At 38.8% G+C, this 27,724-nt stretch overlaps 1 protein-coding gene across 3 annotated transcripts; it reads left to right on the forward strand.

The window, feature by feature from the left end:
• The first annotated feature begins 15 nt into the window (after positions 1 to 15).
• DHX35 (DEAH-box helicase 35) lies at positions 16 to 27,724 on the forward strand. 3 transcript variants are annotated; one of them, XR_014887743.1, is made up of 23 exons: positions 16 to 115; positions 1,682 to 1,815; positions 2,181 to 2,273; positions 3,055 to 3,132; positions 5,321 to 5,425; positions 6,674 to 6,735; positions 6,994 to 7,063; positions 7,640 to 7,699; positions 8,244 to 8,356; positions 9,378 to 9,474; positions 10,566 to 10,724; positions 11,982 to 12,192; positions 13,641 to 13,765; positions 14,522 to 14,576; positions 17,892 to 17,987; positions 18,423 to 18,517; positions 19,162 to 19,239; positions 20,146 to 20,275; positions 20,944 to 21,025; positions 21,528 to 21,599; positions 23,020 to 23,158; positions 25,988 to 27,481; positions 27,626 to 27,724. XR_014887743.1 is itself a non-coding variant. In XM_003211945.4 (22 exons), exons 1-22 carry the CDS (start codon positions 76 to 78, stop codon positions 26,030 to 26,032), a joined length of 2,112 nt encoding a protein of 703 aa, XP_003211993.1. In that variant the 5' UTR covers positions 16 to 75; the 3' UTR covers positions 26,033 to 27,724. The 3 variants fall into 3 exon arrangements, 2 of the variants coding, with proteins under 2 accessions (XP_003211993.1, XP_010720626.1); XM_003211945.4 differs by having other exon boundaries at positions 23,020 to 23,131; positions 25,988 to 27,724; XM_010722324.3 differs by having other exon boundaries at positions 40 to 115; positions 25,988 to 27,724.

Genomic DNA, 27,724 nt, shown 5'->3' on the forward strand with positions numbered 1-27,724 from the left:
TCATGAGCCCGCAGCAACTCGCGCCGAGTCACGTGGGCTCAGCACTTCCGCTTCCGGTTACCCTCTCACCCGAAGATGGCGGCGCCCGTGGGACCGGTGAAGTTTTGGAAGCCGGGTGAGGGCGGCGCGGCTGTGTGGCAGGGGAGGCTTGCGCCTTCCTTCTTTCCCTTTTTTATCCTTTCCTCCGTGGGCTAAAGCGCTTCTGGCCCCGGTGGTGGCGGGGAACCGCACGGGCTGCGCTGCCGGAGGAGCGCTCTGCACCTCAGCTGGGAGGAGAGGCTTCTGTGAGCGCTGCTACGTGCCGGGGGCACTCTGCGGCCAGCGGGCACCGTGTGCCCTTGTAGCTGGGGAGTGGCGGGGGCTACGCTGAGAGAGGACTGGGGGAAGAGAGCCGCCCTGCAGCGCTCCTGAGGTTGCGTCGGGAGCTTGGGGGGCTCCCAGCATCACGCAGACGTGGGCTTAACGCAGCGGGTCCGGAAAGGGCCGTGAATGAGATCAGGGAGTGGAACACGGGGGCGGCTGGAGCAGGTCAGGCTGGAGGAGAGGGAGCTGAGGGGTGTTTTTGTGGGCTGTTAGGAAGATGGGGACAGACTCTTCAGCAGCATCTACTGCGATAGGGCAAGGGGAAATGCTTTCAAACTAGAGGAGAGGAGATTTAGGTTGCATATAAGGAACAAGTTATTTATGCTAAGGATGGTGAAGCACTGATGTAGGTTGCGTAGAGAAGTGGTGGATGCCCTGGAGACATTCAAGGTCAGGCTGGATGGGGCTCTGAGCACATGATGGAGCTGTCGGTGTCCCTGTTCACTGCAGGAGAATTGGCCTAGATGACCTTTTAGGTCCCTTTCATCTCAAACAATTCTATGTTCTGAGTGGCGGTGGGTCCTGAACCTTCCAGTTTCTTACCTCACCCATTCTGGGAGTGGGTAGTTATCAGAGTCAGTGCTAATTGCTGTTAAAATTGGTTCACTTACTTGGCAGCTTTGACTTGGGGTGAGTTGTTTTTTGACAGCAGAAACAATGGGAAAAACCCCAAACAAGCAAATCCTACAAAACAGGAGAAACCCTTTTGCTCTCAGATTTTTCCAGTTGAATTTGCAGCTAGAGACAATCCATTTCTTTGTTGAAATGAGTTTTTGTTTTTGGTTTGCCTGCATTATTTGGAATTTTTGGTTGTCACTAGTTTTATTTTAACACGCAGCAGAAATAAGTCAAATTTCAGATACTGAGGTAAATGTAGAGCTGCAGTGGTGTATCTCATCAGTAGGCAAGGCTGAATGCTTTTGTGGTTCATGTTAGTCCAAAGGAGTCCTGTTACATGGCTGGCTGGCTTGAAATCCATGGCCATGCTTCTGAGATTGATGTTGAAGCTATATCTGAACTGCTGCATGGAAGAATAACGGTCCTAAGACCTTGCTGTTTATTTTTCCCATATGCTTTTTTTCTCCTTTATCTTCCTTTAAAAATTTGATATTAGTATGTATTCATGTTAGGTTTTTAACTAGCAGGAGAAAGATATTTGATTTGACACAATTTTCGCTTGTTTACTGATACAGAATATTTTTGATTAATTTTCTAGAAAAATTGATCTCTTGATATAATGCTAGGATGTATAAAATTCCTCCTTGCAAGGAACATCTTGATTTTGGTTGTATTGTAAAAGTTAACTGCTGTCATGTAGGCACAGAAGGTCCTGGCGTCAGCGTCTCGGAGGAGAGGCAGAGTCCTGCAGAGAGCAGTGGTGTAACAGTCATCTATAATCCTTATGCTTCTCTCTCTATTGAACAACAGAGACAAAAGCTGCCTGTTTTTAAGGTACAAGAGTTCTTTTGGGGGATATGAAATCAGTTAGATGGTGCCTGGCTTTTGTGGTTTTGTTTGTATTTGAGAAAGCAGTATAGAAACCTTTTACAACATAGAATAGTTGTTATGTGATCTCATTCTCTTTATTTGCTGAAATTGATCGTTCTCATTGACAGCTGTTGCCAACAGTTTTATGGGCTTTGTAGATTTAATTTAATTACTGTATTTTGTATACATAATATTTGTAGATTTGAAAGAATCTCTTAACTTTTGACAGCACATTCTCTGTAAAATGACTTTGCTTAGGTAAACACTAATGTTAGCTTTCTTATTTTTGTACAGATCTGGTTTTGATACCTAAATGTTATGTCTTTCAGCTAAGAAATCACATACTTTATCTAGTGGAGAGCTATCAAACTCTGGTGATTGTTGGAGAAACAGGATGTGGGAAGTCAACGCAAATTCCACAGGTAAGTGTGTGTTTAGCTTGGTAAAATCTGGTATTCCCTCAGAGGATTTTGCATGAAATATTAAACCAGAATCCCAGAACTATGGTGTAAGAATGGAATTTGCCAGTGTTGGGTGTGTGTGTGTGTGTGTGCGCGCGCGTGCATGACCAAAAGGAGAGAGAAGTAAAGCTTCATATTTGGTAGCAAGAGCTGGCATATCTGTGATAGAAAGCCTTCTTTCGCTCCTGGAAAGGAGCATACCCTACACATGTATGCTGATACAAATAATAGCTACTCTGCTAAAGTGAATGCTTTTATAACTTTATCAGAATTAAGTTTAAAATTTTGTTGAAAACATGGTTTTGAGAAGGAAAGGAAGTGTGGGTTTCCTAAGTTTTTTATGAATGACTCTTGATTTTAACTTAAATAACTGCAAGCTAATGATGAATGCCATCCGTTTCAGTGTGAGCACTTGACTTGTGCTGCCTGTCTTCAAAGAGGTTATAAAATAAATAAAAAATGGAGCAATTCAGATTAATACTTGAGACTCAAACAAGTGCTTTTAGCATACCTTCTGAAAGCTAGTGTTCTTTGAAGTAGTTATTATACTGTATTTTTCTTAATTAAAAACAATTATAGAAACCTAAATTGTTTTTAATGGTGAGACAAATAATGCACAAAAAGTAACTGGTTTTCTAGAGATCATGCATAAGCTTGTGTCAGAATCGGAGCCAAGCAGACAGTGTGGAGAGCCAGCACCTCTTGATCATAACGACTTCTTTCCCTAAATATTTGTTTGCAGTATCTAGCAGAAGCTGGCTGGACAGCTGAAGGAAGAGTGGTTGGGGTGACACAGCCTCGCCGAGTTGCTGCTGTTTCAGTGAGTTTCTCCATGTCCAGATTTTCCCACTTAATTATCATTATAACTTCCCATTTATTAGTGGTTTTTGCTGAATAACAGGCATGGCAACTCTGAGCTCCTGAATGAATAGGGGTTTCTGCTCATCTTCCAGAATTTCTGATACTGTATGCTGAATTCAGCATGATTAGTAGGTCTTGCCAACAATTTCAAGGCCAGAGTAACAGATGAAGAAGTTTAGAAATAAAATTGAGTTGCATCAGCAGAAACTATACAGGGAGTTGGGACTGTGCAGGGTTGAGCTGTGATTGACTCTGGGCTAGGATTATGATTGTATGGTCTCTAACTTGTTCCCCTGAGTAAAGCAGTGGTACAAATCCGTGTACAGTAATGTGGCCAGTGGAGGAGGTTGTACACTTGTTTCCTTTCAAGCAAATCATACCTAATTTTCTTGAATTTTTTTTTTTTTTTTACTGTTTCCCCTGGTAAGAGGGTGGGGAAAAGAAGAAACCAGTTTTATCATCTTTGCATTTAATTGGTAAGTCTAGGAGCACATAATGTAAGTTAGGTGTTCTATGAGAGGGAGAAGGGACAACAACTTGCACTCTGTGTTAATAATCTGCACAGAAAGCAGCCAGTGCTGTTTGTTTTCATAACTGCCACCAAACACTGAATAGGTGGGTTGAAGCTTTTCTGCTGCCAATTACTCTTTTTACAGTAAATCAGGTGCCTTTTTGTAATCCTCATTTTGCCTGTTCTATTTTATTTTTAATTAATGATATTTAGCTGTACCTGCAGTGTATCAGTGCATGCTTCTGGTAAAAGTGTAGTAGATTGAGTAATTGTCCACTTTAGAGGTTCACCTCATCCAGTGTTCTTTCACTACATCCGCTGTCATTAAAGAAACAGTCTGTTGCAGTAATCTGCATCATGTGCTTTGGGCAGTTTGCCTGCAGTGTCCTTCCTTCTCCCCTTCAAAGAACATTCAGTTGACATTCAGCAGTTCTACAGGAGATGCTGCACATGCTGCAATGATTTCTCACAACGAATGTGTTTCTCTCTTCCCTTTTATGTCTTAACATACTACTTTTAAGTCTAAAATAGGATTATTCAGCTAGGGCTTAGTGTATAGTCACAGTAGGATTTTTGTTTGAGAATGTAGTTGGAAACTGCCTGCATCACATAACTATTGCTGGGAGATGGGAGACATTGATGATTTATTGCTTTGTCTTGAACTGAAATAGACTTTTTCATTTTAATTAATGTGTTTACCTACTTTCTCAGGTAGAGTGTGGAGGTTGTCCCAAGTGAAGAGCAGTAGTTGGCTAACTTGCATAGTTTAGAAATACCCGAAGTTCTGCTTGCACTACCCAGGCTGACAGTTACTCTGAATGTTTGCCTGAAAGTGATACATGATGCATTCACTCCCATCTGTATGGTTTAGGATGTCATTTGAATGACTGAAAAAGCTTACTGCTGGAATTCTAACAGAACTAATGTGTGTGTTCTGGGGTTTTATTCTGACTTTAGCTTTTTAATTGTGTTGTAGTTTGCTGAAACCATAGCCTGCTAGTACCTAATATTCTGTACAACAGTAAATCAGGATTTCAGCCATTGGCTTAAAACTGTTCCAGGGCACTTCTCTTCCAAAAATTGTTGCTGCTTTTAATTATTTGCCAGTTTTCTATCTGTTTTCTGCATAGAAATTTCTGTGTTATGAAAAGGAGACTAGCATCTTTAGATAACAAGGAAAAAAGTAAAAGTCTGAGTAAATTCAGGGACATACCAGCTTAACAAATAACTTCTGCATGCTACGTATGTGTTCTCTTCTTATTGCATGCCAGCTGTGTTCTGAAACTGTACTTTCACAGTTGCTGATGTGTCGTCTTTCCCCAGCTTTGTGACTGGTTGAAGGACAACCTTTGTAGGTCTGACAGAACTTTTCACAGGAAATTAGTTCTAAACCTGTCTTAAGAAGTGTGAAGCAGGTTAAGTTATGCTGAAGGATCTTAAAGGTTTGTTTACCACTTGCATGTTCAGCATGCACTACGACATGAAACAGAATTTTGTATTTGATTAAGAACAAGTCATACTTCAGAAGCAGTAGCTTTGTTTCTGTTTTGATGCTGACTTTCTATGGACAAAACAAGGGTGTAATGAAGAATTTTGCTATTAGCTGCTTTTTGTTGACATGAATCTCTATTGTCAGGTTGCAGGCCGAGTTGCTGATGAAAGGGGTGCAGTGTTGGGTCATGAAGTTGGATATTGCATTCGTTTTGATGACTGCACAGATCCACAGGCTACAAGAATTAAGGTAAATAGTATGTGGTTATTCTGGAAAGTTTAGCTGAAACTTTTAAAGCACTTTTGCAAAATCAGTGGGAAAGTTGTGATGCTCGGTATAGAGAGTAGATAGCTTTTTGGTTTTCCAGATGGATACCCTAGGAGTGTATTGAGGTGGTTGTGGCTATCTAGAACTAGTATGTTTTATTGTGCTGGTCTGACAGCCACTGTTGTAAAATTAAAGATTTTAATTTTAAAAAATTTAATTAATTTAAATTTTCAAGTTAGCTGTTGCGAGCTGTTGGTACAGCACCATTGTGACCTCATCTGACTCAAAGCCATTGTGAAAGCCTGCAGTGAATCAAAGCTGAAGTATCCTCACCACCCAAAAATAGGTTTTGATTAAAAGTGCAGATAAGACAGAAGATGGGCAGGCTGAGAGTAATTTGATGTGGATTTAATAGCAAGCTTTCTTTAGCCCTATGAATGATATTAATGTTGTTTGTATTGTGGACAGACAAGAGTTTGCTTTAGTTTATTGGGATAGGAATGATGATGAATGAAACAATTTACTTTTTTTTTTTTTGAGACTAATAGCACTTTAGAACTGAAAGAAATACAGATGTTTTGGAGTCTGATTCGTTGTTTGAGGTTGGAAACTTTGGAATTTTTACCTTGAAAATCAGTTCTTGCTGATTAAAGACCAAATTTATAGTCCTAGGTCAAACTCTGAGGGCTAATTAAAACTGGTGGGTTTCTACTGGCTAGAAATAAAAAATTACTAAATTAAAACATTGAATTTGTTGTAATGTTAAGTCTTGTGTTCTGGGGAGATGTGAGAGAGATCTTAAGTAATTTACTTTGAGAGGATCTAAGCTATATTGATACAGAGAATGTTACTTGTAGAGCAAATTCAGTCACGTTACAGACAAGTATGAAGAAACTTCTATTAGCATATCCCAGTGCTGCATGTCTGTGTTGTTTTCAGTGAAGAACAACTAATTCTCAAAAATCAGTATGATGAAGTACCAATTTCTCTGCTTATCTCCAGGATAGCTCAGAATTGTATTCAGCTTCCATAGCTGAAAATAGAACAACTTCATAGACCATTAGAAAAAATGAAAAGCAAGTAAAAATTTTCTAAGGCAAAAGCTTAGAAAATTATTCAAGTAAATAAATCACATGTGTAATTAGGACTACCTCCAAGGCTTTGTTGTTTGATTTTTTTTTTTGTTTGTTTGTTTGACTTTTTACCATTTTTCTTTGCATTCACGTTTAGTTTCTAACCGATGGTATGCTGGTAAGGGAGATGATGGCTGATCCTCTGTTAACAAGGTACAGGTAAGGAAACGTGGACTGAATATTTGCTGAAGTGTATCTTGGTAAACAACTGGGGTTTGTTTTTTTTTTTTTTTTTAGGCTGAGGTTTGATTAGTGTAAGTTAAAGTTAAAAAATGTGAAAATTATTTGGAAGTCTGACTTTCTTATGTAAGCAATAATTCAGTAACAAATTTAAACAATGATATTTAATATAGGAAGTTACTGATTCTAGCATAATTCCATGCATTTATAGATCTTATCTTTCTGCTTTATTTGCAGTGTTCTCATGCTGGATGAAGCCCATGAAAGGACTCTTTATACAGATATTGCCATTGGATTACTAAAAAAGGTTATTTTTTAATGTGGTCTTTAACGCTTTTCACTGTCATCATCTTTACTAAACTTCTGCTCCTGATGTTTTGTTAGTGAATTCATTTGAAAGAGGGAGATTTCTAATTCCTCACTTATCCCACAGCTCATTGTATGTATCAGCTGTTTACTTTACACATCTGACACTTGGGATTCTCTGTTTCCTCCCCTGAGACTGAATTTTATCTTTGTATTACATAAGGAAAAAGACAGTCTTTCTTCTGCTGAAGATGATTATGGGAAGTGACCTTGCAGGGAGTTGCTGACTTTAAAGCCATCAGTGATCTGACTTCCACCAGAAATTAAGAATAAACTATGATTTCCATTTGAATACCCTCAATTCTTTCTTAGCCTTAAATATAAAAGGCTCCACACGCATTTCTCAGGTTGATATGGTCATGGGGCAAGACAGGTGCTTCAGTTCATCAGCTGTCTTGATCACAAACTATTTTTACAGAGAAGTCACTGGTAATCTGGATGCTCTGAAACTTGTGTCTAGCCTTATAGCTCAGAAGACAGTTTTTACTCTAGATGTTCTTTGTATCTTTGATCCTAGATTCAAAAGAAACGTGGAGATCTTCGACTGATTGTGGCTTCAGCCACCTTGGATGCAGAGGTATATCTCACAAATTTGGTTTAAAATGAAGTGACCCTAAGTGACAGCTCCAATTCTGTTCATGTGGAGTTTGTCCTCTGCTCCTGTTTGAGTGCTGAAGAAGAGAGGAACAGCTCTCCTACAAAGACTGGCTGAGGGAGCTGGGTTTGTTCAGTCTGGAGAAGTCTCTGGGGACACCTCATTCCAGCCTTCTAGTACTTAAAGTGTGCTTATAATGAGGAGGGAGGCTAACTTTTCACGTGGGCAGATAATGATGGAACAAGGGGAACAGTTTTAAATGAAAAGAGGGGAGGTTTAGGTAAGATGTGAGGAGGAAATCCTTTACGAAGAGGGTGGTGAGACTGACACAGGCTGCCCAGAGCTGTGGGTGCCCCATCCCTGGAGGCTCATTGCCTGAATCTGAGGCAGCAAAATCCAACTTTTACGTTTTTTAAATTAGAACTTTATCAAAAGACTCAAATTTATGAAAGCTATATGTCATTAGTTTTCCCCCTTGATTCTTTGAAGTTCCAAACTGAAAGTATTTGTCTTTATTTTAATGTAGAAATTCAAGGATTTCTTTAACCAAAATGATACTGGTGACCCCAGCAAAGATACCAGTGTGATCCTTACTGTGGAGGGGAGGACGTTTCCAGTTGACATCTTTTACATACAGAGGTGTGTTTCTGTTTGATCTTTTCGGTGGTGATTAAGAATGTCTAACTTGTGGTGTCATAATGTACCAGCTCAGTTGTAATAAGGTGTAACATTCAGTGTGAAAGAATGGCTATGTTTGCCAAAATACTTTCATAGTTTTGGTACCAAGAAACTAAGGACGTAAGTATAGATACAAAATTGAATGAATTTTCCACTTCTGTGAGCAGCAGGAATGCATTTAAGTACAAAGGCGATGAAACATCATAAGCTATAGACAAATTAAAGGAACTTTTTTTCACCCTTGAGTTTATTTTGAAATAAATGCATAGAGTCTCTCAAAAGCCTCCTCAGCTTTAGTTTTTAGTGGTCTCCATTCTGCAAGTGATTTGTTCTTTTGCAGTTGGTCTGGTTGATCTTTGAAGGTTCCTTCCAACTTCTACTCTGCTTTTCTGTGAGAGAGCAGAGGATTTCAAAGGCAGTTTCATAAATGGAAGACATTAAAACAGAATTCTCAAAAGAACTTTCAAATTTGTGCACGTAAACTCACATTTGTACAAATGAAAATCATGTTCTACTTGTGTCAGTTCACTTCCCATTGGGAGATGCTACTCTTGCATGTGCTGGGAAATGTTTCTAATGATGGGTACATTCATCATATGGAAAAAAATAAAATTGTAGCATGTGTAAAACCTCAAAATTACATTTTTCTTCTTAGAGCAGACACATGGTCATATGAGTTATTCTAAAGTGCATACTACAAATAAATTTGCTTGAGAAAATGACATTAAAAAAGCTCTTGAAGTGATAGGATGTTGCTTATCGCAGCAGAACATATGCAGAATGACTTTTTAAACTCAAAGCAGTGTCAAAGAAAAAAATGAGTTGCTGTTTTTTAAATTTTTGTTATTTTTTAAAAAGCAAATAGATATAAAATCATAGAAGCATAGAATTGCTGAGGTTGGAAAAGACCTTAAAGATCAAGTCCAACCACAGCCTAACCATACTACCCTAACTAACAATACTCTATGTTCTCTCTCCACAGTCCTGTTCCTGATTATGTAAAATCAACTGTGGAAACTGCAATGAAAATTCACCAGATGGAGAATGATGGTGATATACTGGCATTTTTGACTGGCCAGGTATAGACAACAGTACTTTTTTGCTTTACAGTGTTGTTCTGTTGACTTTGTGAAGTCTTTTCAGACTCCTGCTTTCCTTTCTTCACTGTCATTAAGATGATGAACCCTTCTGTCAATGAGAGCAGAATTAGGCTGGTCCCAAGGACTTCCAGAAAATGTATTGATGCAATAGTCTGAATTTATCAAAGCTGATAAGGGATGATGGCTTTTCTCTTTTAATACTGTGTGGTTTTGGTCTTGTTAATACATGAACAGTGTGCTTTTTAGTGATAGTCACACCTACAAAGTTGTTCAGTTTGACAGTGAGTCACTGTTAATAATTAGTACAAATGGAATTTTATGTATATTAGTCTTAAAATCTGAAGTCTTTGACAGGAGAAACAAATTGCTATATGATTAGATTAAAAAAAACCCAACAACTATATTTTTCTGCTGTGTACCAGTTAGCTTACTATTGCAGATTGAAAGAGTAAATTAGAGATCACTTACAGTTCCACAGTGCAGAACAGACTACCTTGAATGGCCTCACCAGCATCCTGCATGTTTCTATAAGAAATTCTTCGTGCTTATTATTGATTTGACTTTGAAAGAGAGAGTTGAGTATCTGATGAGATTGTATCTAAACCTTATTCTTTTTTTGTTGTTGTGTTTTGAGAGCCACAGCTGATCTATGAGATTAAGTTGAGCAATAGATGTTAATGCTGTTACTGTGTCATTCTAGATGAGGGCCTACAGCACAGTCAGAACAGATCAGCCCCTCATTTTGATCTCACAAATTAAGAGATGCAGAGAAAAACAGGTCTTCTTTATTACTGAACTTTGTTCAGCACATCTTTCACGATTTTTCTCATATATTTGTGATGGGACACTGTCTTGAACAACAACAGTATATATATAAATAGCAACATTAATATAAATAGTAATTAATATAGGAATATTGCAAAATTGAGGGACCTGGTCAGATAGTTCTGGATTTTGAAAAATTAAAATTATATTAGGATTATTTTGGTGCAGGTCTCATATAGGTGATATCTGTAGGATATCTGTAAATGAAAGCACTCTCATGCTCTTTCATCTTGCTGTGCTTCTAGGAGGAAGTGGAGACTGTTGTTTCTATGCTTATAGAACAGGCTCGGGCCCTTTCTCGCACTGGAATGAAGAAGCATCTCCGTGTTCTCCCCATGTATGCTGGGCTGCCTTCTCCTGATCAGATGAAAGTATTTGAGAGAGTTTCTCGCAGTGTCAGGAAGGTAAAGTTTTAATTTAATGTAATCTCTACCATCCAGAAGGCTGTCTGTGTTTTGCAGGTTAATGCAAAAAATGTTCACATTGTGAGACTGTTGTGAGCTCTTACAGAGCAAAACTTTTTGCATCTCTTAATAGTGCCTGTCATCTTTCACACTGTGAGCCCAGAGCATTTTCTCTGCCTTCCCTTTTGATCATCGATCAGTGCAAGATATGTTAGTTCTAACTCTCCTTTCTACCTCAGCTTGTCAATCTTTAGGAGTCTTTTTACATTCCTCATGTATTTATCTTTGTCCATTTGCAAGTTTTGCTTATGTCCAGATGTAGGTTGTTACACTCTGAAGTCTGCTTTCACTGTTATCATTTCTTTCTGTGGACAAGGTACCTAGACTAAGCTGTTCTGTACCAAGAAAAGAAAAATTAAGGACAGAGTGGGTAAATTTGCATGTAAGAAAGAAGTTAAACCTTGCTTGACTTGAGTTTAAAAAAAAAAAAAAGCTTTGTTTTGACTTCTGGAAGCCTTGTTTAGATGTTTAACATCAAAGAACTGTCATCTAATTGGTCATGATTAGTGCTTTCTACTTGAGCAGAGCTTGTGTTGGGGCCGAGATAAACTGACAATTACATGGAGTGAGTTGTTACACTTCTTGTGCCTGCTGAGTCTAATGGGTAAAGGTGTTCATCTGATGCTGGAGACTGTTGAGTGATAAATACTTCTTTTCTCTCCAGGAGGATTAACTGCTAAGATTTACTTCTTTATTTTCATGTGAAATAAGGATTAAATTTCCCTCTGTCACTTGGGAGCAATTCTTTTTTAATATTCTAGGACTTGTATACAAGAACAGGAATACTGAACATGGACAGTGAATCAGCTCTGCTCCTCCTGTCTCCTGCCCTGCTCCAGTGTTACAAGTTCAATATAACTGAGAAGCATCAATTCAATATTTTAGTTCACTAATTAAGAACATTTCATTTACAGTTAGATAACATTTTTCTCTGCAAACACGCCAAGTTCTTCTGCATTTATGAAGAGGGGATAAACCTGAATAAGAAAAAGATTGAGAAACTGTAAAAACTAGAGTTACATCAAGTTGAGGACGATTTCTGCTGCCTTTACTGTATCCTTTTGTACTCCAGAGTGCATTTACTGGAACTGTCATATCTTGTAGTATCTTGTATGTGAGCCCTGGTGCACTGGTGCTAGTGACAGCACAGTTGAGATTGAAGGGCTCACGGTATCATCGCTGTGTCCATGTCTGCAGGTGATAGTGGCCACCAACGTTGCTGAGACTTCTATCACAATTCATGGAATTGCGTATGTCATCGATTGTGGTTTTGTGAAGCTTCGAGCCTACAATCCAAAAACAGCCATTGAATGCCTTGTGGTGGTACCGGTGTCCAAAGCTTCAGCTAATCAGAGAGCAGGACGTGCAGGCCGGAACCGCTCTGGGAAATGTTACAGGCTTTATACAGGTCAGGAATGGGATGTGTTGGGAAGGTGAGCTTGCTGACATGACTTGCATTTTGTTTTACAGTGGCTTTAGCATTAGCTTAAGGAGAACAAAACTGCGTCTTCTTTCAGCAAGAGATAGTTATTTTCCTTCGTTACTCCTCTGGCTTATTTAGAAATGCTTTGTTCATACCTGCTAAGCACCAGAAATGGGATCCTTTTATGAAACAGCAATGTGAACTTAGCAGTTTCTTAGAGAACTTAGTGAAAGTTTGCAAGTTTGCAATCAGTGAAACTTTTGTGTTGATACAACTGTGTTGGTACAGCTCTGCACAGAATTCTGCCTTTCAGTGATTTTGTTTTCTAAAGATTCGCATCACTTAACAGCCACCTGTGCCACACTCTTCTGTGACTAAAGTGTCTGCAAAGGATTGCAGACGTCTGTCAGATGATAGAGGAAATCTTCCTGATGTGGTCTCCATAGCAGTAGGTGCCAACCTCAAAAGCTGCCTTGAAATATTGAAGCTGGCAGTGTACAAAAATAACTGTTATAAATGAATCTGTCAGCCACTCGCAGTGCTCAGAATGCTGCAATCCAACTGCCTCTTCTGTCAGCTGTTGAATAGGAAAAGGCCTTACAGCTGAGCACTGCAGTTGCTTATGTGTGCCTCAGGTTCCTTCTGATGTTATCAAGCTTTGAGACTTAGAGATACCAAGCATATCTTTTTGAAAAGTGTATGTGCTTGCCAGCAGTTGCTACGTTAAAGAAAGACGTGCTTTGTTCCCTAAATTTGTGTGTCTAGTGAAGAATCAAGAGTGAATGTAATTGCTCGTGCTTTAAATTTAACAGACCTTTCCATGGACTCTAAGAGCCTGCAGACTAAGGGAAATGCTTACTAGATCGTGGAGGTTAACAATTTGTCATTGGGTTTGGGTGACAGAGTGATAACACACCTGTGTGAGATGTGCTTGTATTTCCCAGGGGTAGGTCTTTGGCTGCTTTGAGAGCAATTGCTGATACACTGTGAAATTAAAAAAATATTTTCTTTTCCTAGTTGTCTTTTTTTAGAAGTGTGATCCTTTATCCTTTTGAAATTGAAGTAAAATTAAGCACCTTCTCCCAAAGTGATTTGCAGCATTTTGCAATTTGGTGTTTTAGAACGTTTTCTGATTTAACAAATCAAACTATTGGAAGAAAAAGTATTTCCAGATTTCTGTGAAGAATTTATATTTCAAGTTGAAATGTGGGTCAAGTAGAATCACGAGTATAGATAAACATAGAATTTTCACATTAAAGTAACCGAAAATACAATCATTAAAATAATGTCATTTTGAGAAAGAGTTCTTTTAACACCTACGAAGTGTTCATAGTCAAGAGTTTTAAACTGAAAAGGGTAGTTTTATCATGGTGACTTGCACACAGGAAGAGCTGAAACCCAATCCCAAATATCTTTGCTTTCTCCTGTAACAGAGGAAGACTTTGAGAAGTTGCCCAAGTCCACTGTTCCTGAGATGCAGCGCAGTAACCTTGCACCTGTCATCTTGCAGCTGAAAGCTCTGGGAATTGACAACGTGCTCAGGTTCCCCTTCCTTTCGGTGAGTCCTATGCAATGAAGTCTGTCATCTTCCTTTAATGCCAACAGTGATCACTAGGTGACTTGTTGGTAACCCACTGAACCAGTAACTATTGCTTTGCTAATTTGGGAATTACACCTCATTGACCACTATCAGGTGGCAAAGTATCTTTCTGGGAATCAGCTAGTGCAAGTAATATATGACAACTTAGAAACAACAGCTGTTGTATTTTAGAGTTTGCTGTTACAAGTGTGGAGCAGTTGAGAAAAGTCTGGAAAGAAAATGTCCTTAGGATTCTGTAAAACTATAGCTAATTTGATTTTGATTTGCACTGAATTTGTGGGGGGGAAGAATCTACGGAACTAAACCTGTATTTATCCACCTTGTTAAAAAGAGCAATACCAGTTTTTAGGTTTCTCTAAAGTTTCTAGCTACTCTTATGTAAAGAGAAGAGTAGAAGACAAAGTTGAGAAGTAATTGATGTCATCACTGCTTTTGCGTAAAGAGAGCTTGCTTTTTATAGCTTGGCCTAATCCTGTATACTGATAGGATCTTGAGAGTGTCGTAGTGATGATCCTGAACCTGTTGAGATGGCTCTGACTTGCAGCACTGGTGGTCAGTGAAAGGCTGACAGGAAGATTCTGAGAAGTCTTTTCATTTTGTATGTGCAGAAAGATCATTAGAATGATTTTGTGGAAGAAGATCTAAGAACTTCTGTGAAAACTCTTAGGTTTTATGATGAGAACTTTAAACAATCCATGTTTTTGTTTTCCACAGCCACCTCCTGCACAGTCAATGGTACAAGCCTTAGAATTACTGTATGCTTTAGGAGGTGAGAATATTATACTTTGTTTTACCTACAATTTTCTTACGGGAGTTGTTCGGGTGAAGCTTTTTTTTTTTAATTATTTTTTTCCTAAATGTACTTCAGCCTCCTCAGAATTTACTTTCTTTTGTTCAGTGGTTACTTCACACAAGTAAGCAAAGGAAAAGCAGAAGTTCTAGTTCCAGGGAGGAACTAGAAAACTATGGCATAGAGTATAAACTAGAATTTGTTTTTGATTGTGCAAAAGCAGCTTTTACTGCTATCTTCTGTGCATTGCCTTTTGCTTTCTTGAAAGGAACCAAGTATTTGCCATTGCTAGGAACAGGGCTCTGAGCTGATGTGGGTGTTGACTTGATTTGCTCGGGCAGATCTTGAGTTTCTCCAGTTCTTAAAGAGTGTTACAAAGTTATGAAAGGAGATAGGTCACTAATTAGACCAGTACATGAGTAAGACACTAAATTCACATGTGTGCATTTGGATAGGTTGTTGGATATTCAGTCTTTCATTTTGTGTTACTATGCCAGTGATGGAAAATTCAAGTATAAACAAGTATAAAGAAGAATAAAACAAGTTGGAAGTAAAGGTGTGACATCTCTTTTGTGGTCAGACTAATTTTAATAAACAGAATTTATCATATTCAATATAATTGCTACTTTACTTCTTCCTTGGTTGGACTTCAAGAAGCACAGAAGGCATTTTTAGTTTTTCTGTTAACGTGTTCCATTCATTATCTGATCTTGACTCTGCCTGTGCATTGTAAGTACAATCTGATGCTTGAGTTTGAGAGCAGAAAGTCACTGAAGACTGGAATCAAAAATCTAACAAAGCATGCTTCCCAATAGCTCAGCAAATCAGGTATCACATACGAGTTTTTGTAGCCTTTCATTGATAAGATTTTGAAGGCTTTAAAATAAAAGGGGAGATTTAAGTTAGATGTGAGGAGGAGATTCTCTTAGGAGGCAGTGAGGCCCTGGCACTGCTGCCCAGAGCTGTGGGTGCCCCATCCCTGGAGGTGCCTGAGGCTGTGGCTGGGCCCTGGGCAGCCTGAGCTGAGGGCAGCCAGCACACAGCAGTGGTGGGGCTGGGGGAGCTGTGAAGTTCTTGCAACTCAGTCATTCTGTGATTCTTTGATAATGTAAACAAGAGGAAAAAGGTAGTATAGAAGAGTTTGTGTAAATTTTGGAAGCGTCTGACATTGGTCTGTGGCCATTTTTTACATCACTTACAAATGCTATGTTGTAATCTGTGGCAGCTGGTGCAATTCTTATTCTCGTGGAGCTGTAGCTCGTTGGCTGGGATTTTGTTCTGTGCTGGTTCAGTTGCATCTTGAAAAGCAGGGTTCCACCTGAGGCACTAGGTTCATGGCAGCCATTTCGGCCTGGAACAGGTGCCTTTGTGCTGGCTATGAAGCATGTTGCAAGGATGAATTTGCAGCCCAAGCCACCTTAGGGAAATGGAGAGGAAAAGTGAGTAAACTCACTGGTAGCTGTCTGCAGTTTTGGCATAAGTGTTATACTCACGGGAGTTTCACGGGAAAGCATGGAGCTGTTACTCTGTTGGCTGTCCAGCTTTTGTAGCAAAACAGAGAAGCTCTGATGTTGGTGTTTGAGATAGAAAGGAATGCATGCATGCCTGTGATACAGGTTAACTCTGAGATTTTTGCTGAAGTTTCAGGTTTTTGCTAGTTTTGTGAAGATTTCTTTTTTTACAGAGATAAAGCTGCCTAGGAATTGGCAAGAGCAGTAAGGGTTGTATTTCTCTTATGCAAGTATGAACCTGTATTTCAACACTTGCATTGTAATATCATGTAAATGTGCAGCTTAGGGTCAGGACCCTGCGGAGCAGCTTGTGCAGGCTGAGATAGTTCTGTTGAATAAACACATCAGTGTTCTCAGACTGATTATTTTTGCAGTGATGCAAACAGATTACATCAGGAGGACCTTTTCTCAGCCTCCTCCTTTGATGCCCATTTGAAAGTCAGAGTTGTCAGCTGGAGTTTATTATTTTTAAGCATAATTTAGACAGATAAGCAGGCAAGAAGTGACTTTATTTATAGCTTTATTTCAGAGCCAGTATTTTGTTGGAGATTTGTTTTTATGTTGCTGTCCAGCCAGGTTTAAAATCGGATGTTTTCCTCCCTTCACCCATCACTGACTAGTGATTGTACTTGAAGCTTTTTAATGACAAGATGTTGAAGCATGCTCAGTAGTAATCTTTTCAATATCTCTATCTAAGCTTTCATAGCTATATACAGCAGTTGCTTCTAAGGTAATTTCAGTAAACCTGTTCCAAACTTGTGTCCATTGTAGCTCTTCCCTGTAAATGCAGGCTTGCTGCTACAAAGACACCTGCACAGGAGCTCTATATATCCATACACAATTGCACTGACACAGAATTCAGCAGAAGTCAGTAGCCTATGGCTTAATATACCTGTAGAAACTTAAAAAGATGATGATTTCTCCTCCTCCCCACTTCGGAACCCAGTTATGTTTCTTTAAATTAGGTGCTCCATGTTCTAAGATAGCACTTAAGCCTTGGTCAAATGGTAACTAATCATACCTTAATTTTTTCAGTTTCTCTGACTGCATGTTTAAATATATTACTTCATCACTACACACAGGATGCATTTTGTACCTGTCTCCAAGGATAACATTTTTACATTAGGTGCAGTATCTTGTGTCAGTGTAGGGGTGTGGTGTGTGACTTATTGTATTGTCATAACAAGTTCAATAAAAGTCTTATCAAGTAATAAAGGAAAGTAAACATCTGACAGAGATAGCTGTGGCGTTAGGTGTGCTGACGTGAGGTGTCGGAGCTGTCCTCCTCTGACTTCATTTGTGGTTTGGGTTTTCTCTCTGTGGCTTTTTGCCACCACCCAGTCTGACAAATAGCACGTTTATGTATGGTGTGGGCCACTGTTGGTTCCTCAGTGTGCTCTGGCATGGTTATTTATGCAGTCTGCAGTGCTGTCCTGCTGCTTTGCTTCCATCGGTTTGTCCTTCTGTGGTTTCTCTCATGCTCTGAAAACCAAGCTGCTCTGCCTTCATTGTGTACCACTCCAGCTCCAGTGAAAAGGCTACAGCTGGAATATGGCTGGCAGCTCAGTTACTGATGCACCAGGCAGGATACACTGCAGACACTCTTTATCATTTGTGCTTCTCTAATGCTATTAAATTATTTCTCTCGGACCCAAACAGATGTAACTCAGAAAACTGACAATGTTCCTAGGTGTATTTGCTGTATTTTTAGCTCACAATTCTAAACAAGTCTTTCTGTGCTACTTTTACCTGCATCACCAATACATTTATCAATGTGCTGCAGGCTTGGATATGCACTGCCGTTTAACTGAGCCTCTGGGAATGAGAATAGCAGAGTTTCCTCTGAATCCAATGTTTGCAAAGATGCTTCTGGAATCAGGTAGGTGGGGAAAAAACAGAATTTTCTTCATAGTCTTGTGATGAGTAGTGGATATTGCTCTAGTAACAGTAGCATACTATTAGATATAGGCTAAACTTGAAGCGTACAGTCTGTTTTGTCTTGGTGTAGTGTTTAATAAGAACAGCTGTTAAACTCATGGGCCTCTCTAATAGTGACCAACATTTAACGCATGAATAATTAAGATTAATACATTGCCTTTTAATTTTCCATGAAAACATTCACTGTTATATTTGCAAAAAAAAAAAAAAAAAAAATCTGAGTTAGGTATTTTGTGTTGTTATACTATATACTATATATATATATATATACATGTATATTTCTTATATATATATTTTTAATTTTCCTCTATTCTGTGTGGTGGTAAGTTGGATGCAAGAGGATTTCCTTTTCTGAATTTTTCCACTTGCTTTTCAGGAAATTTTGGCTGCTCCCAGGAGATTTTAACAATTGCTGCAATGATGCAAATTCAGAACATCTTTTTGATCCCTCCGAATCAAAAATCTCAAGCTGTAAGCTCAGTCACATTTTTTTTTTTTTCTTTTGGTACATTCTATATTTTTAGTTTTCCACCAAGTATTTTATTGATGCGTGCTACAGATTGCAAATCCATATGAAAATGAAGCAAAGCTTTGAACTGTACCTAGTGGTTCTAGGTAAGAGGGGAAACTGAGTAACAGTGGGGTCCATGTGTCCTTTGCTACTATGAACAGACTCCTTCTCAGGACCAGAAATGTGAAGGGTTTTAAACCAATACTGGCCAGCATGAGAGATTGTTAAAGAAGGGGGAGGGAAATAAAATAAAAAAAAACAAAAAAAAAACAAAACACAAGCCAAGCAACTAAGCTAACTTCCACAAGTTCTCCTTCCTTTTCAGAGAACAGAAAAGAAAGTACTAGGTGATACTGAACTTTTGATAAGTATCAGGAGCCTAATTTTAATGGGTCTCTCTTAGATTTTTGGCATTTATTTTCAGCTCATTTTTCTAATTTAAGTTTAAGAACACCACCTCAATATATATGGGTGGTAGAATATAGATGTTGTGTTGAAGAACTGTTCTTTATGGTAGAATTATGATAGTCACCAGGAAATAGAGGCGATAGGAACTGAGGTCATTAAGCATGACTGCTTTTAAAATGCATTTATCTTCCTCCAGGCCAGGCAACACAGAAAGTTTGCTGTGGAGGAAGGTGATCATCTCACTATGCTTAATGTTTATGAAGCCTTTGTCAAAGTAAGTCAGTGCAAGTGTACGTGGATTTGTGGGATGTGAAGAACCTGGGTGTCCCCTGTTCTGGTTCTGGAATTTCTGGATATAGAATCCTCAAAGCTGAGGACTTGCCAAGTCTATTGTGAGTTCTGCATTAAAAGATACTCTGGTCATGCTTTGCCACAAATCTTCTGTAGTTCCTTCGGTCACGGAACAAAATTCTGTAGTTCAGATATGGCCCAGGATTCTTATCTGTAGATAACTATATTTTCAGAGAGATGGGGATTTTTGGAAGGGTCTAATAAAAATCAAGTATTCAAATTTTGAGTGAAATTTGTGTTTCTACATCCTTTCTATAGAGATATTTGAGTTCTACTGATGATAAACTACATCCTGCTGTAGCAGTCTTTCCATAAAATACTGCCACATTATTTTGCTAATATGGAGCACTTCTATAACAATGTTTGTAAAAGTCTTGAGTTGAACCAATATAACCACTCTAAAAAGAAAACTTTCCTCTTCCTATTCTCAAAGCAATCAGGCACTAAATGAAACTTTGCTCTTCAGATTTTGAGACATATCTGCATATATCTCTTAAAGCAGCTGAATGCAGAGATTCTTGAATGAAGTATTGGCTTCTGGAAAAGGAGACCAATGAAAACAGTATAAAGAAAATGTTGTTTACATTTTGAGATTAAAAACAGACTCATTTTTGATACGATGCACTTGTCTGCCATTTAGAGGTTGCTTGAAACGTGCTCTGTAATTACTGTTGCTACCTACACTTGATAGCTGCTATGTAAGAAGATGATTTTCAGCAAAAAGGACACTAAGTAGCATTGCAGAAGACAAAAGAAAATAAGATTGTGAGAGATTGTTCATTGTTTTACTGGTGGCTTTTCATGTAATTTCTTTCTCCTTACTCTGCAGCACAGCAAAAGTTCTCAGTGGTGTCAGGAACACTTTCTGAACTACAAAGGACTTGTTAGAGCTTCTGTTGTAAGAGAGCAGCTCAAAAAGCTTCTTGTACGCTTTAAAGTGCCAAAGAAGTCCAGTGAAGGTGAAAGTTTGCTTCCTTCTTCCTTCCTTTCCTTCTAAATCTGTTGCACGTTTTGAGGGTAGACTCTAAATTGCCAGTGTGCTTCTTGCCTTTCCTGTATTTTTTCATGGCCTAAAAATAACATTAATTAAAGCCATGTATTTTTTTCCTAAAAATGACTGTGAACGAGCAAATTAGTGTATTTTTACAATTAACACATAGACCAGCCTTCATTAGTTATCTTTTCCAGTAAGAGATCATCAACATTGATCTTGGATTAAAAGGACAAATCTAGAAAGAAGTTATAAAAAGGTCACCTCATTTCTTCTTCTGACTTTACAAAAGGACAGTTTTCTACTGTATTCATAATGATGTATAGACATTGAGATCTGATTGCTGGCTGCTGTGTGGACACGAATGCCATAACTGGTTTTCAGCACTCATTTCTAGCAGCTCTGAACAATCAGACCTTAATGCTTAGCTGTCACACAGGTTTGCTCTAAGGACTTTGTATCTGTCTTCTTGGAGACTTCAGTAACTTTTGTTTCTTACAGGAGATTGCAGGGCTCATCTTTATTTGCTATCAGAGCTTGATGCAGCATGAGAAGTTGTCTGTGATGATTAAATGATGCCTAAGGGATTTTTTACCTTTCCATTGACTAATTATACAAAAAAATTCTTTTCTTCAGGTGATCCAGATCCTGTTCTAAGATGCATAGTTTCTGGATTCTTTGCTAACGCAGCTAAATTCCACTCTACTGGAGCTTACAGGTAATATAAGTAGTTTCATTACAACTCTTGCTTAGTTGAAAAGCTTGTTTGATTGGGTAAATCTAAGCACAATCAACAGATGAGTGTGCTTCTGGATGCTTGCAGTAAGGAACATGTGGCAATTGATTTACTACGTCTTTGTTCAAACTGCATTGATGTTTTTCTTTGTCAAATATAAAAAGTTTGATAACGGGGAATCTGTTAGTAACAGTAATTAACTTGTGTTAATGCAAGCAAGCACTATGTAGTATGTATACTAATGTTCTATTGCTTCCAGTGAACTAAATAAAACCCTGAATGAACACTGCTTCTTCATTTAACGTAGATCATTACATTGTCAGTTGTTTCTTTGACCAGGATTTAAGCCTGGTTTCAACTGAAAGCTTCTTCATTAAATAGAAATCTTTTTAATTTGCTCCAGTTCTTTCATTGTTGCCTTTTATTAACATTCCTACTGGGGATGAAAGGAATCAAATTCTAAATAATAAATCTTCCTTTTAAGGACTATCCGTGATGACCATGAACTTCATATCCACCCTACTTCAGTACTGTATGCAGAGAAACCTCCACGCTGGTAAGTTAAAGCAACTTGTGCTTGCTTTGTGATCTTTATAAGGCATTCCTGGCATCCAGACATTTTTATGATTGTCTTTCTTTATCAGTGGAGGAATAAATGTAGAAAGTCATGGTTCCCGCAGGGAGGATTCAGATGCTATTTCCTTTGCAACACTTTGTAGGCAATATCCAAGTAAATCAAAGAAAGATGGTGATGTCTAACTATCACAAAGCCTGTAGAGGCTGTAGAGCAAACTGACCCTTCTTAATAGGTGCTGTGTCTTGTCCTACAGCTTGGTCTGTGAGCAGTCTCTATACCTAGATAGAGCTAGGTTTGTTTTTATTAGACCTAATAAATAAATGTACTGTCCAGCAGCTGCCGCAGTGCTTGTACATGGCTTCCTAGGAGAGGGCATGTGCATATGCAGTTCATGATTCAAAATCTTTGAAAAGCACCTGTTTGGTGTTGATGGCAGCACTATTGCTTGGAGCTGTCTTTCAGGGCCCTATAGGATTGCCACTGCCAGCCTGAACACTGTTCTCTCATGGAATCCTATAGGATTCCTGTGGGTTACCTTACCTGGCAACCCGAATTCCAACTGTTTGGGAGCACCCCCTGTATGGAGGGCTTCAGTTCTCCATCTGTTTCAGATGTGTATAAAATCTGTTCTTATTCTTCTTGCTTTTTCTTAGATTTCTTTTTAGTTGTATTTGCAGAGAAGAAAAGTTTGTGCTCCCTTGCTTTGAGAGCAAAATACCAATTAATAAGAAACCACAAACCTTGTGGCAGCTTTACTGTGTATAGGAGGCTGATAGTGACTTATGGCTTTGGTGACTAACTGTTCAGAGTGTGGGTTTGCACTTCCTTGGTAGACTTTCCCTGCAGTAGGGTGTCTTCAGAAATAGGTTGTCCTTTCTGTTCATGTGGGCTCAGATGTTTGAGTCCATATAGCTGGCTGTTTCTGCATCTCTTCCAGAGGATGTCCTGGCAGCAACTAAAGCTGATTTCTTGCTCTAATCGTTATCTTTTCTGTCTGCACGAGGGATGTTCATGCTGTAACTTCGGCCCAGCTTGTTATGGACCCAGGATTTTGGTGTCTTTGACATCCTTTCTCATGACAGCACAGAATAACTAACATTCTCTTCCAAAGTATTTGCTATGAATCCCCTTAGTCCCATTATCTCTTTTTATACCCTGTATTGGTCTGTTCTAGTAGTATGTGAAGTTTTTTTAATGGTGGTCTAAAAGTTGTCTTAATTTAGTGTACTCTGAACAACCCTAAAAAGAGGTAAGAGATTACTGCATAATCTACAGACTTTCTTTTCATGCTGTGAATATTCTATCTGTCAGCTTGTATGCGTATCTTAATATGGTGTTAATCACCTCTCCCCCTTGTTTCCTTATAGCACAAACATGGTTTTTCTTTTCCTTCTCCTAGGGTAGTATACAACGAAGTCATACAGACAGCCAAGTACTACATGAGAGATGTAACTGCCATCGAATCTGCATGGCTCGTGGAGCTGGCACCTCATTTTTACCAGCAAGGAACGGTACGGAATCGGCATAAAGCCCAAACGGTACCACTGCTGTATTAACAGCCTTGTATCCGAATTTTTCGCTGATTTTTTTTGTTGTTGTTGTTATTGTTTTCATCTATTTAATAGTAGAAACAAATAGGTTTTTTTTTTTTCATTTGAGGCATTTTACTGTAAAGAAGGAAAATAGTAAATTGATGCATGAAAGCTTTTTGCCCTATTATCCAACCAACAGACGTGATTGAGAAATTACAGAGCAACATAGCCCTCAAAAGATGAAATCTTCAGCTATTCTGCACTTAAATATAGGTGTTTGGTGTTTCTTCTGTGAGCATCACTGTGACTGACAGTGCTCATAATTTGCACAGTCATTCACAAGTGTCTTTGTATTATTTGCAAATGTTTGTGCAAATCCCAAGCCCTTTGTTTTTGATTATCTACTACAAAAAGTCAACCCTGATCTGTTAAAAACATGAAACGTAAGGGACAGCTGCTGTTTGTACAACTTTTATTGCAAGTTCTGTTGTGCAGTATACACACTTAGAGGAAGAAGAAAGAGAAGTGTATAAAAACCTGAAGGGAGGACACAAAGAAGACTGAGCAAGGCTCTTTTCAGTTGTCCCCAGTGCCAGGATGATAGGCAGTAGGCACAAGCTGTATCACAAGAAGTTCCATCTGAACATCAGGAAGCACTTGTTTGCTGTGCAGGTGATGGAGCACTGGCAGAGGCTGCCCACTGTGAAGTCTCCTTGGAGATCTTCAGAAGCTACCTGGACATGGTTGTGGCCACACTTCTCTGGGTGTCACTACTTGAGCAGAGATTGGGCCAGACGGCCTCCAGAGCTCCCTTCCAACTTTAACCAGCCTGTGATTCTGTTCTTCACTTCATCTTTTAACAGTTGCCATCTTTTTTTTTTTTTTCCCCTACTATTCTTTCTCAACTCTGTCCCATGCGAACTCATCAGTTTAGTCTTATTCTTTCTGACAATTGAGAGATCTGGATTGGCATTAAATACTACCTAAATATTAGTCATGCTGAAGCTGCAGATACTGCATTGTAAGTAAATACAGACAAGATTACCGAACTGATCTTGCATGCGAGTTTCCCATGAGATATTAATAATTATTGAGCTTTATGTTATGAATTAGTGGACTACTTCCAAAATGCTGAGGGGAAACAGGCACTTGAATAGCAAACTGATGCAAAACAAGACATCTATTAGCATATGAGCAGCCATACTGCAAAAAATACTGTTTCTGATTTGTATTTTGATCTGTCTCGCTATTTGACTTCTTTAAGAATTTCGTGCTTGCTTGCTTTCACTTCCTGGGGTTTTTGGAAAAAAGAAAAACACTACTGCATGGAGCATCTTATACTGTAGCCACATAGATACATTTTATAAGAACACTGGTGTTCATGTAATTAACATGGCAGGGGTTTTTTGTTTAATAGATGTTGAGCTTTGAGAATTCATCTCAGTTGCATACACATTGGCCAGCTATAAATACATTTACAAAGTACTTGAATATTTTCTGCCTTTTACTCTATATGCATTTGACAAAGGTAGTAATGACTGCAGGATACATCCTTGAGCCTTTAGCTGCAGTTAGATGTATTCTGCAGGTGTGGTGGTAAATGATGAGGCAGCATTCCTGTTGTATCAAATCTGCTACTGGAACAATTTGTCCTTTTGACTCACATATTGACATGTTGTAACATCCCATACGTAACACAGCATCTCATTATCACATAACCTCTCCATGGGCAACAACGTGGTGTGAGGTTTTGCTTTAAATAGGTGCTGCTGGGACGTGTGGGTCGGTGACTCATTCAGGCAAAACTGGAATTGCTTTTTGGAAGAGGAGAGTTGCCTTGAATTTTTGCAAGGCAGTGCTGCGACTGTTGTAGATCTTCTACAAGATCACATCAGAAGCTGACTCTCATGCTTGCAGCCTTTTTGATTCAACAAAGTTGTACTTAGCTTGCAACATGGCAGAAGCATTATATATACTTTCATCCTAAAACGCATGAAAGTTATTGGAAGTAGAGCTAGTTTTGAGGGAAACTCCTCTTTTGGTTTAGTCAGTTATCCTCATCAGCGAGGAGGCTTAGGTGTATTGATAAGTGTTTGAAAATCAGAAATAAAACCGGAGTTATACGTGTAAATTTTGAATAAACAGTTAACTGCTAAATTTCTGTAATTCAGACCCTTTTTCTTCTGAAGGACACATCCTTTTGCTAACGTATCCCTGAAATGAATCATTTCAATTCCTGTATCGGGTTTTAAAAAACAAAAACAACTGAACCTGAATAGGACTCTCTGTCAAGACTTTTTCCTACAATTTGATTATGTTTTTAGACAATTCTGTCTCATTTCTGCAGTGGTTTAAGAAGCTGATTTTCATGTTTTCATTCCATGTTTCTGTGTGACTTTTTCTTTCAGAGCGTGTAGGTTCCATGGTCCAATGAAACTATAGCTGTGGTGTTAATGCATTTGTTAAAATCTTGTTCTTTATTATTATGTGTTCCTGGTGTCTGTGTAGATGCACTGTTGGGAACATAGGTACCCTTCTGTGCATTTTTACCTGTTGACAAGCTGCATCAAGTGCCGAGTTGTTGATGTGCTTGGAGTTCATACAGAAGTACCTGAAGATATCTTACACCAAGCCAAGATGTTACTTTTGGATGCATGGAGGCTGTTTGATTTCATGGATTTATTTTAGCTGTATCAAGGATAAGCAAGGGCTTGGGAAGGGTGGTCTGACATGTTTGCATTTGTTTTAATTTGGGATTAATGAGTGGAAGCTTTCCAGTTGAACTTTTTTATAATTGTGGTGCACGTGCTAAGTGTTTTTTCTCTCTCCTTGCAGCATCTCTCCTTGAAAGCAAAAAGGGCTAAAGTCGACGACCACTGATGTGATGTGACTTGAGTCTTGTGATGGCAGACGCTGCATCTACCAGTGATTTGGAGCTGGCTACAGTCCACCCAGCAGCCAGTTCATTACCAACTTGATCTTACATCAACTTAAATGTTAAATGCCTGCCAGGATCTGTAGGGATTTGTGCATGACCAGTACACTATAAACCTATGTAGAGCTTGCATTGTGGACATTTTATTCTTTGCCTAATTGACCACTGTTGTTAATCTAGGCATGTTGCTCCTTTTAAATAGATAGACAAAAAAAAAAAAAAAAAAAAAAAAAAAAGAGGACATGCAGGACCACAAAAAAAGGAAAAGAAAAAAAGCCTTCAATAGGGAAATAGATTTTCTGGAATGATGTCTGCCTTATGAGAGTGGGGAATAGGGTACCCTGCCTCCTGTTACCTAGAGCACTGTGACTACTGCCAGCCAAACTGAGATTGACTCCTGACAGCAGGTAGCTCAGGGCAATGAACCAGCCCTTGAAATGCAAGGGACTGCCATGGAAACACTGATTTTGTGTTGGACCATACCAAACTGGTGCAGGTTGTGTGCTCCCAAGCAGTAAAAGTCTCTTGCCTGATGCTGAGCTGCCTCTTGCTCCGTGTCTTTCAGTAAGCAACACAGTAAATATAATGTCTCAATTCCGTACAAGAACATTTGAGAGCCCTTGTCTGGGGAAGGGGAGGGAGAGTAGCTCAACCTTTTTAAAAAGATTAACTTTTTTCCTCAATCAGGGGAGCATACCCATGTTCACAGTTACTCAAATTCACGGCTGAGACTTTACTCTTTTCTCTCCCTTGAGAAGAAAAACTGTTAACCTCTCATTGCTTGAAAACCAGAGAGCACAGGTTTGGGCCTCTTGTTCAGCAGAGATGAAAATATTCTTATTAGGAAAGTATAAAACCACAGTCCTATGTATTTTTTCTAATTAAGAATTTGTTCTTTGCTGCTTGGGACCACATGTGTTTCTGTAAGAGAAGAATACTCTGAACATTTGCTGATTTAATCAGGATTCCATGGCTACTTTTCAGTAAAGAACTGTATTTTAGTGTGTTTTACATGTATACATATATTTATTTTTTTCTATCAATATTTATTTTAGAAACATGTCTAAAAACTTTATTTTTGTAAAGCAGTTGATTTGATGAATGCTTTTGACATGTCAGCCGTAATCTTCTTTTTTAATTAAGAAAAAAGAGATTGAAGTATGTAAATAGACAAAAATTCCTACCTAAAGTAAATGCCTCTTTTTTCACAGGACTGCCTTGGAAAATTTCCTGGATTTTTCTTTATGTTCTCCTTTCCAACCACTGCAGAAAGCATGTTCCATCATGTGCAGTGTGCAATGTCTCCATGATGGCCAGTACAGAAAGATGTACTGGTCCCTGTGGATGGCACCAGCAGCATTACAAACAGTATCACCTTCTTTGTCATTTTCACTGTGAGCCTCATCTTTTATTACTCTCTTTTAGAATGGAAGCTCTTTGGGGCAGGGACTGTCTCCTAACCAGAGCTGAGAGTACTGTTGGCGCTTACTAAAAAGATTCAATTTACCCTTTTTTGTTATTTTTCTTTTCTCTTAAAGGATCAGAGAAAGGACTGAATATGAAGACTTTTAAAACGTCTATGTCCCTCCGTCCTCTGGAAGTATTTTTAAGAAAAATAAAGGCATTGAATCAAGGAA

The sequence above is a fragment of the Meleagris gallopavo genome, chromosome 22 (genome assembly GCF_905368555.1).
Source record: "Meleagris gallopavo chromosome 22, MGAL_WU_HG_1.1, whole genome shotgun sequence".
Classification (NCBI taxonomy): Eukaryota; Metazoa; Chordata; class Aves; order Galliformes; family Phasianidae; genus Meleagris; species Meleagris gallopavo.